Below are 12,599 nucleotides of genomic sequence, written 5' to 3'. Positions count from 1 at the left end.
TATATATATATATATATATGTGTGCATGAAATATATAATTATATATTAGGTGTGGGAAAAAGTTTGTGGCGTTTTTTTAATGCCATCTAATGGGAAAAACGCCACGAACTTTTTACCTATTATTTATGCTATTTATGCCGTTATATAATTCAGCTGGGCATCAATGCAATTTTCTATAAGCGTCTCGTAAAATAAGACTCATAAAATAATAAAAGAATAGTTCTTACACAATAATCTTTTTATTAATAATTCCTCTTGAATATTTCTCTAATATAATTCCTCTTTATGTGGAATTATAATTCTTCATTCTTTCTTCAATCGTTAAATGCAGAAAAATACCCCTCATGGCTTCTTGATTTCGTTAGATTTTTATTTCTTTGAATCTTTTTTAATTTAAAATGCAATAGAACGATCTCAGAGATCTGTGTGTGAATTCCTGATTCATTCCAGAAATCATATTATTCAATGTATCAGACAATTAATGGAATACTGTTGGATGGATATCGGTAAGATGGAAGCATTTCCAAAGACCATAGCGCACGTCCCAATCGACGAAGAATAGTTCCGGTTTGTTCCAAAGAACGTGATGCAGCGCAAAGTTGTATTGGGATTGGATGGGAGGATTCAGATGTGGCGCCCAATGCGCCCTTTCCATCATGATCCTATTCAAATAGCTGTAGAAAACTTTAGCCTTATGTATCCAGCAGATGAGGGACATAATAGAAATAATCATAGCATGTATATGACAAGTTACTTCCACGCGATTGTCTTGTTGTTGCAGGATGATCTCCTGTAGATTCATCGCGAGACAGATCAGAGCAGCAGCTGTAAAGCCACAGGGTACCTCAACAGCAATCAGGCATATTGTGCAATATGTCACCTCGAGATTCATCCGTGACTCTGAGTGATTTATTAGACTCTTTAGCAGGCTATCGTGTAGCAATTCGCGGTGACACTTAAAGAACGACCGATCTTCTTTGCGATACTGCACGATGCGCACATCAAAATGCGTGTGCTCAAAGAAGATTTTAGGTGTATCGAAGACCGCTCGGTTGTCTTGGCGGTCTATCAACCACTGCAATACTCGGTTGCCTAGTAGACTGATGAGCCGACTGGATGAGCCCACCATTTGCATCAACAGTGGAAAGATTGTCGGTGTGAGTGTCTGCTCGTAGAGATCCGCCTGATGTATATAAGCAGCGAATTCCAACAAGCTGCCGAACTCCAGAACGAATTCGTCGGTCGTGTCTGCGGATATTGTCCATGAGCACATGTGCTGTATGATCACTAGCATCTGATCGTTCGGGATATGTCTTATAATATTTCTTATGCAAACTTCTAAACTCTTTTTGATGCTCGCAAGCGCCGATAGCGATGATGGTAGTGAAGGTGTTAAAGAAGAGGAAGAAGGAAGGGAAGTCGTCGTCAAACGTGCGATTATGCTAGCATGAAAGAGCGCGACCATCCTTTCTATTATCGCTACTGTATCCTGCGTTGCCGGCCACTCATACATGTTCAGAAGCTCACATAATATCTTAATGATACCGTGAGCATCCTCAACGCTAATTTCTGGCAGTGTTAATTTATTCCAAATTGAATGGACAATCAGTCCGGCAATAGCAGGGTTGATATCCACCAGACTGTACATTACTTCAAAGCAGAAGGTCTCGAATCTCCAGAGTTGCTCATGATAGATGGTTTCTATGATAATCTCTACGATATCCCGTGATTTTTCGGGCAGGTAGTTTTTCAGTAAAGCATGATAGCAATCTTGGGCGATTTTAAACTTACGTCGACGTTTCCATAAGTCGCAAAATCTATTCGTGTGAAATACATTCTCGTAGTATAACAGAATTCTCAGTAGACACGTCATGAGCGTGCGAGGATGATGAAACTGCAACTGCATCTTTGTTGCATTTTTGACGATCATCGTTATCTTTTCCAAGGTCTTATTCTGGATCTTATCCTGTTGCTTTGAGAAATACAAAACTATGGGCAAGGAGCTCTCAGAGATAGCCTCTATTCTCTGTGCAAGTTCTTCATCGGTGATCATTCTTAGAATTAATTTGAAAGTTTCTAAATTTAAAAAAAAATGTGACAGTACACAGCTGGAGCTCCTAGAAGATGAAATATTAGGTATTACAAATGGAAATATATAAAATAGAAAGCAATAGTAAAAAAAGTAAAAGTAAAAGTATAAACAATATAATATATAATACACAGAACACTGAAATTTAAAAAGTTATGAAATAATAAAACTAAAAGATTTTGTATGGGTTAAAATTCAACTCTCAATTTTTTGGAGGATTATGATAGAAACATGAAATTGCAGTTTATGTTATAATATTTAAAGATTCTTGCAATTCATTGTTCAGTATAATTACCAATCCACAATTTTATGTTTCTAACATAAAACTGTAATTGAAAATGTAACTATTTTAATTATCATTACCTTTTCATCTTCTTGCTGATGTATTAATATTAAAATAACGTAAAACTTATATAAATAACGTGAGATTATATAAAAAATGTTAGATTTATATAATAATATATTGTTTATAATAGATGCTATTTACAAGTATAACGTAGCAGTGTAACATAGCGTTAAGTCCATAGATAGAAAAAAAAACAACTTTATTCTATATTTACAAGTTCCTATACATATATGCACATAATAGGAAGAATAAACTCTAAATTCTTCAATCATTCTTCTTACAAGATGGATTTAAAAATTCGCGAATCTAACTATATTCGTAACCCATTGTTAAATAGACTAAATATACATTCTCGCGCGTTACTTTAACAAAAGCAACAAAGCTTTCGCATTTAAAACCACAAATCACCGCCGACATCTTCGTCTGGTTGTGGCAGTTGTTGCTGCTGATTTTGTTGTACTTCCTGCTTGGATGTAACGTTCTCGGTATCATCATCGCTTTCGGAAACAGCTAGATCATCCTGGATCTTATTCTCTCCTTTATCATCCCTGGCTGGTAAACCGGCCAACAAGAAGTCCGACGGATCGTAATTTGGATCAACATCCATGCTCTCATCTATGAAAGGAAAGTTGAAGTTTACGGAAAAAATCAATGAAAAGTTAAAATAATTCTATCAACTGAACAATAAAGTGTAATTAAAAACGATTCAATAAAAAGTCGTCTTATTTTTGAAGAGTCATATTTTTTCAAATTGTTTATTATATATAAAAATATTAATAAAATTTCTCTTTAAGTTTCTCTTTATTTATATTTTATAAAATTTCTAATTTCTTCAAAAGAGATCTTCAAGCGAAGCAAATCATTAATTTAAAATTTTGTCTTCTTACCTTGTTGAAGCAGCTGTTGCTCGCCCATATAAAAACCGACATTCCCCAATTGAACCATTGCTTCTGCGGCTTGTTGACTGTCATCATCCGCTAATACGACACCTTCCCTAACCTCGCTTAATTCCAATGTTTCCGCTTCATTTTGCTCGGAATGATCGTCCGTGCCGAATGGCACTTCATCAAATTCATCTTCGCTCGAGAATTGAAGATCTGTGAACAGAAAGAAAGATTATTAAACAAGCTCTGATAAATATAAAATAAAATTAGGATTACATTACTCTACCTTCTTCGAGCACATCCTTCTTTTTCAAATTCCTATCTATGTCTGTTTCCATGTCTCCTTCTACATCGACAAAATCAAAATCATCCATATTTGATTTGCTAAATGGATTCTCTGGAGAACTGTTTTGGCTCTAAAGATAAATTTCAATGTTGAATAAAATGTAAATAAAATTAAATAATGAAATAGTAAAATATAAGTTATAAATAAGAAATACATAAATATTAAGTATTAAATATAAAAATAAGCATAATACTTACGCCTCTGTATTCAGGTTCCGTGATAGTGTAATTTTCCTCATCCGGGCAAAGCCAGGAGGAATCTATGTCTGCCTGCTCCATTGCTCGTTTTTGCACAAGTAATATATTGTTTTCCAGTTGCGTCAGATGTTCATCGTACTAAAACAATATTCGTCATTGTCAGCAACATTATTTCTATTTAACTTAAGCACTTTAACAATTTTTCATCTAATTACTACAAAAATAATTATACCTCATCTAATGTATCTTTACACACTTTTACCAGCAACTCCGCTTTACTTGTAAGCGGAGACTCTTTACCATTATAAATCGAGCAATTCTCCAAGATCTGTTCGATATCTCTAAGAAATTCGTGACGGCTGTGATATTTGTGTGCTAAAAGGATTTTAAAAATAAATAAATTAATTTTAAGAAAAAGTAAAGCGCATAAATCTACAGTTTTATGTAAATACTTAAGTTTCTTACCAGAAACTTTTTTAGATACTGTTTCTAGGTCCATCGGTTTCTTGACAATATTATAATAATCCTTCACCATCTTTTTATTGACAGGTTTCATAAACGGCCATACTTCTGTCATAGATTTCAGTTTATTGTTGACAACGTTATCCAAGATAAAAGTGAGAGCAACTTGATCATTGTCGTCCAGAAGAGGATTAATGGCCTTCTCCAATCTCATCAAACGATCCTCCTTTTCGCCAAGTCTCTCGACACACGTATCCAACATTCTCTTGGCGGCTACAGTCAATGAACTCTTTGCTCCGTTATAGAGCGTTGAGTTTTCCACAATCTGATTAACATCCGCCAGAAATTCCTCCCTGCTTTGATATTTTTTTAGCCTCAAATTTTCACGTATGGTCTGCAGATCCATGGGCCGCTGTATGATTTTGTGATAATCAGGGACTACCTGGTATAAAAAAAAACAGCATGGTCGATTTGTAAAACGGTGTTCTTCGATTTTCAGAATATTCTGTTATATTATATATATAATAATTTATAGTTATATAATTATAAAGCTTATAGCTGAATTTTAGTTTCATTTTTATTCAATTTGCAATTGGTTTTTTAGTGTTTAATCTCATAAGTTAAAATAGCGCTTACTTTAGCATTGACTGGGAATAGGAATGGTTGCACATCTGGCAAATCTCTCATTTCATTCAAAATGCTTTCCAACATTGTAGACATCACTACAACTGGATCAGTTCTACGTCTGTTAACCGGTCTTTGATGGCGTTTCAAATAATCACAGTGGTCGTCTGTGGGTGGTTTCCTACGTTTCTTTGAATTTACCGCTTCCTTCGGCACTTTGAGCAATAATGTACGCCTCTTCACTTCTTCGGCGTGCTGAAATAAACAAGGTTTTTATCACTCTTTAGATTCTTGGACCACGTATATGAATATGGATTGAATAATTTAAATTTGATGTTAAAAATTTTCAATATCCATCAACTCACCTTGATAAGTTTTGAGGACAATTTCACCTTGGTACCATCGACATTGACCAGATCTTGATCATCAGTATTTAGCTGCTTCTCGATTTCCTCTTCCTGTTCTTCGGTCATCGCGACATTGACTGGTGCAGTGGCGATGCTGTTCTGATAGAGTGGACAGGCCTTGTTTGTGCGCATGTGACCAACGTTGCCACAAGCACCGCACTTAAGTTTTAGATCTGGTTTGAGTTTAGGTTTTTTACGTTTAGGAGGCGATATCTCCTGTTTAGAATGTTTGGGCGCGGGAATAGAAGAAGTAGAAGATTGGAAATTACAGAATGGAAGGATACTAGTTGAGGAAGTGGTAGTTGGAGTATTAATATTATTGCGATCGAATATACTGCTCGAATTATTAATGCTGCTGCCATTCACTATAGATGATCCACCCAACATACGCTCTCTCTCTTGATTTCGTTTGATTCGTCGTAATTGTTCCTGAATTCTACGCTTCTCTCGCTTCATTTCTTCCTTTTGTGCTTCGTCCAATGTGGCAAACTGCTTGATAAATGTCTCATCTTTTGAGTTGCGAATCTTAATGTATGTGTCGATCACGGCAGGCTTCCTTACTAACTCAACTCGTGTGTATTCCTTGCCCTCAGGATTACGGAAGGTGCGATAGATTTTTAATACACGTCCTTGCTGTGCATTGAAATTATTAACCGGGCTGTCCTCCTCCTCATCCTTCTTTTTGCTCTCCTTGCCTTTCTTGCTTTCCTGTTCCTGCGCCTCGCCCATGAGCATCTTCCGTAACTCGTGCCGCTGTTGTTCCTCCCGTTCCAGTGAAAGCTGCGTGCTGGTCTTTTTGTTTGACAACATATTTTCGATATTCTTACCCATTTCTTCGATATCTGAGCTGTCTTCTTCCGAACTCTCACCTTCATCCGTGCTCAATACTTCGTTTGACGACAACACGCGATTCTGTAAGTCGAAGATTCGTTGGCATTCTTCTTTGTAACGTTCCTGATGTTCGGCGATAGAGAAACGATTGCCGCGTGAAAACTTTGTCATGCCCTCCTCACCAGCCTTTGCCTTCTCTGTTGATAGAGTTCGAACCACGTCGATTACTTCCCAACGCGACAACTTTTTTATCTCCTCCTCGGGTACACCAAATTTTCGCAGCAACGCTTTCGCATTGTTCAAGGACAATCTCCTTAAGTCCGCGTCTGTACCAGTTACAGTTCTTTTTGGTTGAGCTTCTTGTTCCTCCTATATAAAACATTTTATGGTTTATTCTAATCTGGATAACAACATTCTTGATAGGTATTTGTCAGAACAAACCTTGCTAATAGTCGGTTTATTCGGCACTCTAACATAACTGAAGCCTTCACCACAGCCAGTTGGATCGGCTGGACCTGCCAATTGCAGTAGACATTTTCCTTTCATGGCTTGGATGTAAGCGCGTGTCGTATTCCACGGCGCCACCTTCACCTCATCATCCATCTTCAATTGCATGTCCTCGTCGTCATCATCTTGTGGAGTGAACAAAAACTTCTCTCCGTATCCAGCGTCCTTCAAACGCTGTTCGGCCGCGATCATGCTGAAATAAGCACAGCACTGCTCTGGCGACACCATAGCGCGGATCTCCTCCTCCGTTGGCAATCTGAAGTCTGGTTTTATTACCCACCAATTGGAATCCATGCCTATTTAATAAAAAATACGTGATTTGAATGTACACAAGTTTGCTTAGAAATGAAATATATAACAGCAACAATATTTCTTCTTGAACAATTTCTTAGTTTTTATTGCAAAAAGAGCTAACAAACAACTTAATTACGTACCAGTTCTTTTAAAGTCGGCACACAGCTTTAATCTTTTTCTAATACTACTCTCACTGTGAGATGGGAAAGCCTTCTTTATGTCATCCATCTTAATTCGTCGAGGAGTATCGGGAGACTTCCAGAATAATCTATATATAAACACCTGTAGAAAATCTCGTACAAAATTGTTTGCTCTCTTTGAATTTGGTCCAGGGACTTCATAAAGCGGGCACTCTTGTCCAGCAACAAATAAGGCATCCATTTCTCTAACAAAGTATTGTTGTCTGCAAAAATTATCAAATCACAAAATCAATGAAAATAATCTAAAATACTTAAATTTAAATATGTATAGACGAAAGAAACGCATGATTAATAAAACTAAAATACAAAAAATAATAAAATTGATAAGCATAAAGAAAAAAATACAAGCATAACATTACATTAAGGCAAAGTACCTCGATCTTATGACTAAGAAATCAGTTTCAGGAATCTTATGTTCGTAAAGAGGAGCTCTATACATGTTGTTTTCGATGGCTTGGATGCTTTGGCCAGGCGTAAGAATTCCAAGAAAAGGACTAGTGTGAGCGTATGCTGTCTCTCCGTATTTGTATGTCTGAGGTCCCTGATCTTTACCAGCTCTTCTCTTGTAATAATTTTTCACCTTGGAGCACATGCCGACCTGGTTCATAAGTGGTGGATGCTCTTCTGAAAATTCAACAAGCACCAACTCGCCATCGCGTCCAGTTAAATCCTCGGGTGTTCTCATGAAGAACACATCGCCTCCACCAGAAGCAATTCTTTCTTGCTCTCGTTGCTTAGCTTTCTTTTTTATATGCTTTAGCAGAGGCAAGACACCATGTGGTGCTGGAAGAGCCAATGGCCCATAGCTGAACCTTCGTAATGGCGGCCTGTGAAAGTTTCTCAATCTCATTGGACCCATGTGCGTTTGTACAAAAGGAACACGTAGCTCTACCACTGGAGTGCTATGCTGTATCAAATTGCCACCGCCAACTTTCAGTCTCAACGTAGTTTCCGAGGACTTAGGCATGTAATATGTATCATTTGATATGTTAAACGGATCTCGGTCAGGTGACTTTGGTGGTGGTGGAGGCGTATCTTCTTCGAGGACATTGATAACACCTGCTTTACCCAACAATAGCTTGCTTTTCTTGACGTGCGGGTGCGGGATTTTTACTTTAGGTTGCGGACCGTTGTCCTTGTGAAGAAGAGCGGGATCAATATCGTCCGGTATGCCTAGAACTATATTTTCATCATTTGGATCCAACGTAAGTATTTTCGGTTTCGGTATCTTTTTCATTTGTTCGGGATCCCAAATGACTTCCTCCTCCCATAAACCATATACAAGCTCTTCGTTTTCTACCGGAAATATCGAATACCAGGTGTCATCCTCCTCCCGCTGTGGCTGTTGATTTCCCTTGCCTATATTCATCTTATTCTTTTGAGACTGCATGTGCAATGGCGTTGTAATTTGCGAAGTAGCTAGTCTAACATTAGGTGTTACGGTGACAGAGGCACCTTTTCCAGGCTGACTAAAGGCTTGCGCTGTTCTGTTGCCGCTTGATGGCACCCAACCGGCAGCGTTATTTTTACTATTCAACTTCTGCATTACCTATAAAAAAATTAATTTATTTTTTTTCTTGCAAGCATATAATAATAATATTGATATAATAATAATAATACTATTATATTTTATTAAGAAAATTATACCTTATGCTTTATATCGTCTCCATTCCAAACAACATCATCTTCCCAATGCAATTGCGACACCATCAAGAATGCATCATCAGCAAAATCTTCATCTTTAGTCTCTGATTTATTTTCTTGTTCTTCCACCTAAATTTAATGCAAGAAAATATAAATATTTTAATCAATAAAATAATTTTAATCAATATCAAATACAATAAGCACTAACTTTTTCAACCATCTTAAAGCCATAATTGAATCCGTCTCCAGTTTCTGGTACTTCTAACATGTCATACCACAACTGCGCGGGTCCAAATCTCCAGTCAGCCACTTTGGGTCCCATGTCACCGTTTTCTCCACTTTCACCTGTTTTACCAGTCTGTTCCTTATCTTCTACTGGTCGCAGCAGCTTATTTTCATCATCCGAGCGACATGATTCCGCATTTGGTTCGGGACCATATTGCATGATCCAACCCTAAAACAAACAACAATATTAATCTATTTGATGAAAATAGCAACTGGCAATTTTATAGATCGGAGAAAGATTTGCAAGAGAAGATTATACCTTAAATTTGGACTTTTTATCATCCTGATCAGAACCAGAATCGGAATCTCTGATATCATGATGCTTTTTCTTTTTACGTCGTTTCCTTACACCCCTCCATATCTGTGGCAAACTGCTTGGTTTGCCGGGTCCGAACAGTCGCGAAAATCTAAGCACTTTATTGGTGCGGAAATCCGGAAACAATTCGGTAACATCGATATTGGCATATTTGGATGGTAGCATGGAAGCGAGAGGTGTCTCTAATTTACGTTGACGCGCTGCTTCTGCTTCTTCTGCAGTCAATGTCTCCTTCTCCTCTGGTATCGGCGGTGGTGGCATCAATTGTGTATCTGATTTACTGACAACCTCCTCATCATCGGCATCATAATCTGCACTTTCCTTGTCTAGTTTCCTATCGAATCCATTACTCTTAGCTAAAAATAAATATAACTTATGACTATAATTATTAACATTAACGGTTAATCTCCAATCTTTGTCTGTTTCTTGCTCTTTACCTATTGTCTTTTATCTTCTTGATAATCATTTTATCAACAACTGTGTTTCTTGTCATAAACTCTTCTGAAACTTCTCAATTTTCTTACCTCAAGCAATAAAAAGTAAAAAATAGGATAAGAAATAAAAAAGAAAAAGGTAAAAAGCAAGAAACAGAAAGTAAAGAATATATTGTAAATTAGTCTTAACATTATCAATCACATATAAATACATCTGCATAAACTATAGTGCAGATACTAACAGATTTCATCAATCGTATCTTCTGCCAATTCATTTATATCCGAGAAATCTAACGCGGTAGGTGATTTCGCTAAATAATCAACATCCATGTCGTTTGTAATTGTATTTTGATCCTTCTCGTCCACTTCGGTCTCTCTTTCCTCAGCATTATTGTCATTGGACATCATCTCGTTGATGAATGAACTCAGACCTAGACGACTGAGCGAAGCTAAATGTTGTTTGGCATCAGGATCCAAGATATCATCCTCCAACTGACCATTATCATCAATATTGCCAAAGAGGAAGCCAGTGATATTAAGGCCAGATGCCAAGTCCTTCTCGTTCTCCTCATCAGAATCCCCCATCTTCTCTTTGTTGAGATTTTACGATTGATCCAACTTTTACAAAGTAAAGCCCATGCAAATGCCTGGTGATGTACGACAATTTTGCAAATCAATCATGAAATCAGTAATTGCATCGTTTTTTTTATTCACAATTTGCGAAGTATTGATCTTACCTTACGCGGATTGTGTCCAGTACCGGTGAGTCGCACATAAACAAAACTCGGGCCAGCGTTTTGTTTACATAAATAACACTGCGACAAACCATCCACGAGACAAATGGAAACCAACTAATAACCAAAAACACGACCTCGCAGATTTATCTAGATTCTGAAGCTTCGATTGTGCAAATACTAGATACGTGAAACGAATCAATTTTTTGTTGTTGCAGCGACATCTGTAAAACAAGTTGAGAGTGAAACTGCTCTTAGATGATATCTAGGAACTTTTTGTTCACAAATATATAATTACTCTAGATTCTCAAAATTTGCAAACAAGCAGTTCAATATGTCTCATCTTGGCTAATCGGAACGTATAGTCGGAGCATACACTCTTCGAAATTTGAATCATTAGCAATTTACTTCAATATTGTAATTGATTTCCCAGAATTTAGGAAATATTTATAGGATTTTTTGGTGCAGGATAGACGAGTTTCTAAAGAATAATTTCGGTGGCTAATGATAGTTACAATTTTGGATTCACAAACAATTTATTAAATGCCTTTGAGTATTACACTAGGATATTACAAAGTGTATTCTAATAGCATTTTTCACTGGCAAATCTGGTGCGCACTCAGTGGACTTTAAAACCGTTGTACACAAATCATAAAGATATAATATTTAATAAAAATATAGAAACGAATTAAATCGCAAAATCCTTAATACATTTTATCAAATACCATAATTTTATTGTGATATTTGATAAAATATACATTGGATATTTTATTAATTGAGATATCTCACTTTTACATTCAGATCAGATTAGTGTACAACAGCTTTAATGTGCACTGAGTGCACAGCAGCTCTGCCAGTAAAAAACTCTATAACTTTATATTTTAAACAATATTAAGAATCTTTTATTTTAGACCGCGTATGTGAAAAACACAATCAATACTAGAAAAATGTCTATTACAATCAAAGCTGGATCTTCATTGCTTTTAAATAATTTTAGAATTATATAAATTAATTATTTTTTGTAATAAATTTATTAATAGTTTCAACATCTTTATAATGCCTGATGGCATCATATTATTAGCATCAAATTATTAAATTGCTTGTTCGCAATTACTAGAATAGTTTTAATTTTAAATAAGTTTATAGTCCGGAAAAACAATTCAGCGCAGTTCTAAAAAGACTATAATATGATATATATGCAAGTACATATATAGTATATATTAGGAATTCAAAATTGAATTATTTAAAAGCAATGAAGATCTAGTTTTGACTGTAATAGGCATTTTTCTAATATTGTTTGTATTTTAAAATTCACAGATTTTTATACTTTATATTCTTTAATTGATAATTTTTAATATTTAATAGATATCTCTGATGGAATTTACAAATAAAAAAATTTATGTCACTGAAATTTGCGCTACTTTTGTGCACAATTGGAGTGTGACGTTCAATTAAATTGTATTTTCACAAACACTTTAAATACATGTATTTTACAATTATGTAAAACTTACACTTAGCGAACATAATAAATCGTATTCGGAATACATTTTACATTAGCAATATTTAAATCTTGACAAAAATATATATATATATATGTTTCTTAAAGAAAAATACGAATTATCTTATAACAATCCTCCTTGCTAAGTACGCTATGCAATATGCCCTCATCTAAAACGGCGTAAAGCCGCTTGCCAAAAGTTGAAAGATTTTTTTTTCCTTTACAAAAGATAACTCGCAATTTATATCGCTCATACAAAAAGTAATATGTGACCATGCTGAAATTGTAATGACGGTACGGGTACAAAATTTGGTTTTTGTGAAACGCAAACAAAAGCCAAAATCTTAGTCTTACTCATTAATAAAAATGTATGTCCTAAACACCATTTTCTTGTACATCCTTTACAAATATAGAAAGAGGATACCTAAAGATGAGAATGCTTTTAATCGTTGCAATGTTAAATTTACGTAAAAATCCATGTATACAGGGAATATTGAGATT

At 35.8% G+C, this 12,599-nt stretch overlaps 2 protein-coding genes across 3 annotated transcripts; both read right to left on the bottom strand.

Moving 5' to 3' along the window:
- Positions 1-478: 478 nt before the first annotated feature.
- On the bottom strand, positions 479-2,053 carry LOC108692577 (protein EFR3 homolog A-like). Its single transcript, XM_018200890.1, has one exon. The coding sequence runs from the start codon at positions 2,051-2,053 to the stop codon at positions 479-481; it is 1,575 nt and encodes a 524-aa protein (XP_018056379.1).
- A 739-nt stretch (positions 2,054-2,792) lies between these two features.
- LOC108692691 (transcription initiation factor TFIID subunit 1) lies at positions 2,793-10,731 on the bottom strand. 2 transcript variants are annotated; one of them, XM_018201073.1, is made up of 16 exons: positions 10,604-10,731; positions 10,109-10,513; positions 9,376-9,788; positions 9,040-9,285; positions 8,835-8,960; positions 7,562-8,736; positions 7,128-7,390; positions 6,628-6,989; positions 5,314-6,555; positions 4,961-5,203; positions 4,328-4,766; positions 4,095-4,237; positions 3,863-4,000; positions 3,606-3,735; positions 3,323-3,532; positions 2,793-3,050 (listed from the first exon to the last, which is right to left on the bottom strand). In XM_018201073.1, the coding sequence occupies exons 2-16, from the start codon at positions 10,449-10,451 to the stop codon at positions 2,827-2,829; spliced, it is 5,697 nt and encodes a 1,898-aa protein (XP_018056562.1). In that variant the 5' UTR covers positions 10,452-10,513; positions 10,604-10,731; the 3' UTR covers positions 2,793-2,826. The 2 variants fall into 2 exon arrangements, with proteins under 2 accessions (XP_018056562.1, XP_018056563.1); XM_018201074.1 differs by having other exon boundaries at positions 4,119-4,237.
- Between the last annotated feature and the right edge of the window lie 1,868 nt (positions 10,732-12,599).

This window comes from Atta colombica, unplaced genomic scaffold (assembly GCF_001594045.1).
Source record: "Atta colombica isolate Treedump-2 unplaced genomic scaffold, Acol1.0 scaffold78, whole genome shotgun sequence".
Taxonomy (NCBI): domain Eukaryota; kingdom Metazoa; phylum Arthropoda; class Insecta; order Hymenoptera; family Formicidae; genus Atta; species Atta colombica.
Note: the sequence above shows the minus strand (reverse complement) of the source record. Positions and strands in the feature narration are given on the sequence as shown.

Excerpts from the sequence above, each read along its gene's own strand:
- LOC108692577 (XM_018200890.1), bottom strand. The coding sequence starts at position 2,053 with ATGATCACCGATGAAGAACTTGCACAGAGAATAGAGGCTATCTCTGAG.
- LOC108692691 (XM_018201073.1), bottom strand. The coding sequence starts at position 10,451 with ATGGGGGATTCTGATGAGGAGAACGAGAAGGACTTGGCATCTGGCCTT. Across the intron at positions 9,789-10,108 it reads AGATACGATTGATGAAATCT|CTAAGAGTAATGGATTCGAT; the intron begins GTTAGTATCTGC and ends ATTTATTTTTAG. Across the intron at positions 7,391-7,561 it reads TTCTTAGTCATAAGATCGAG|ACAACAATACTTTGTTAGAG; the intron begins GTACTTTGCCTT and ends TAATTTTTGCAG.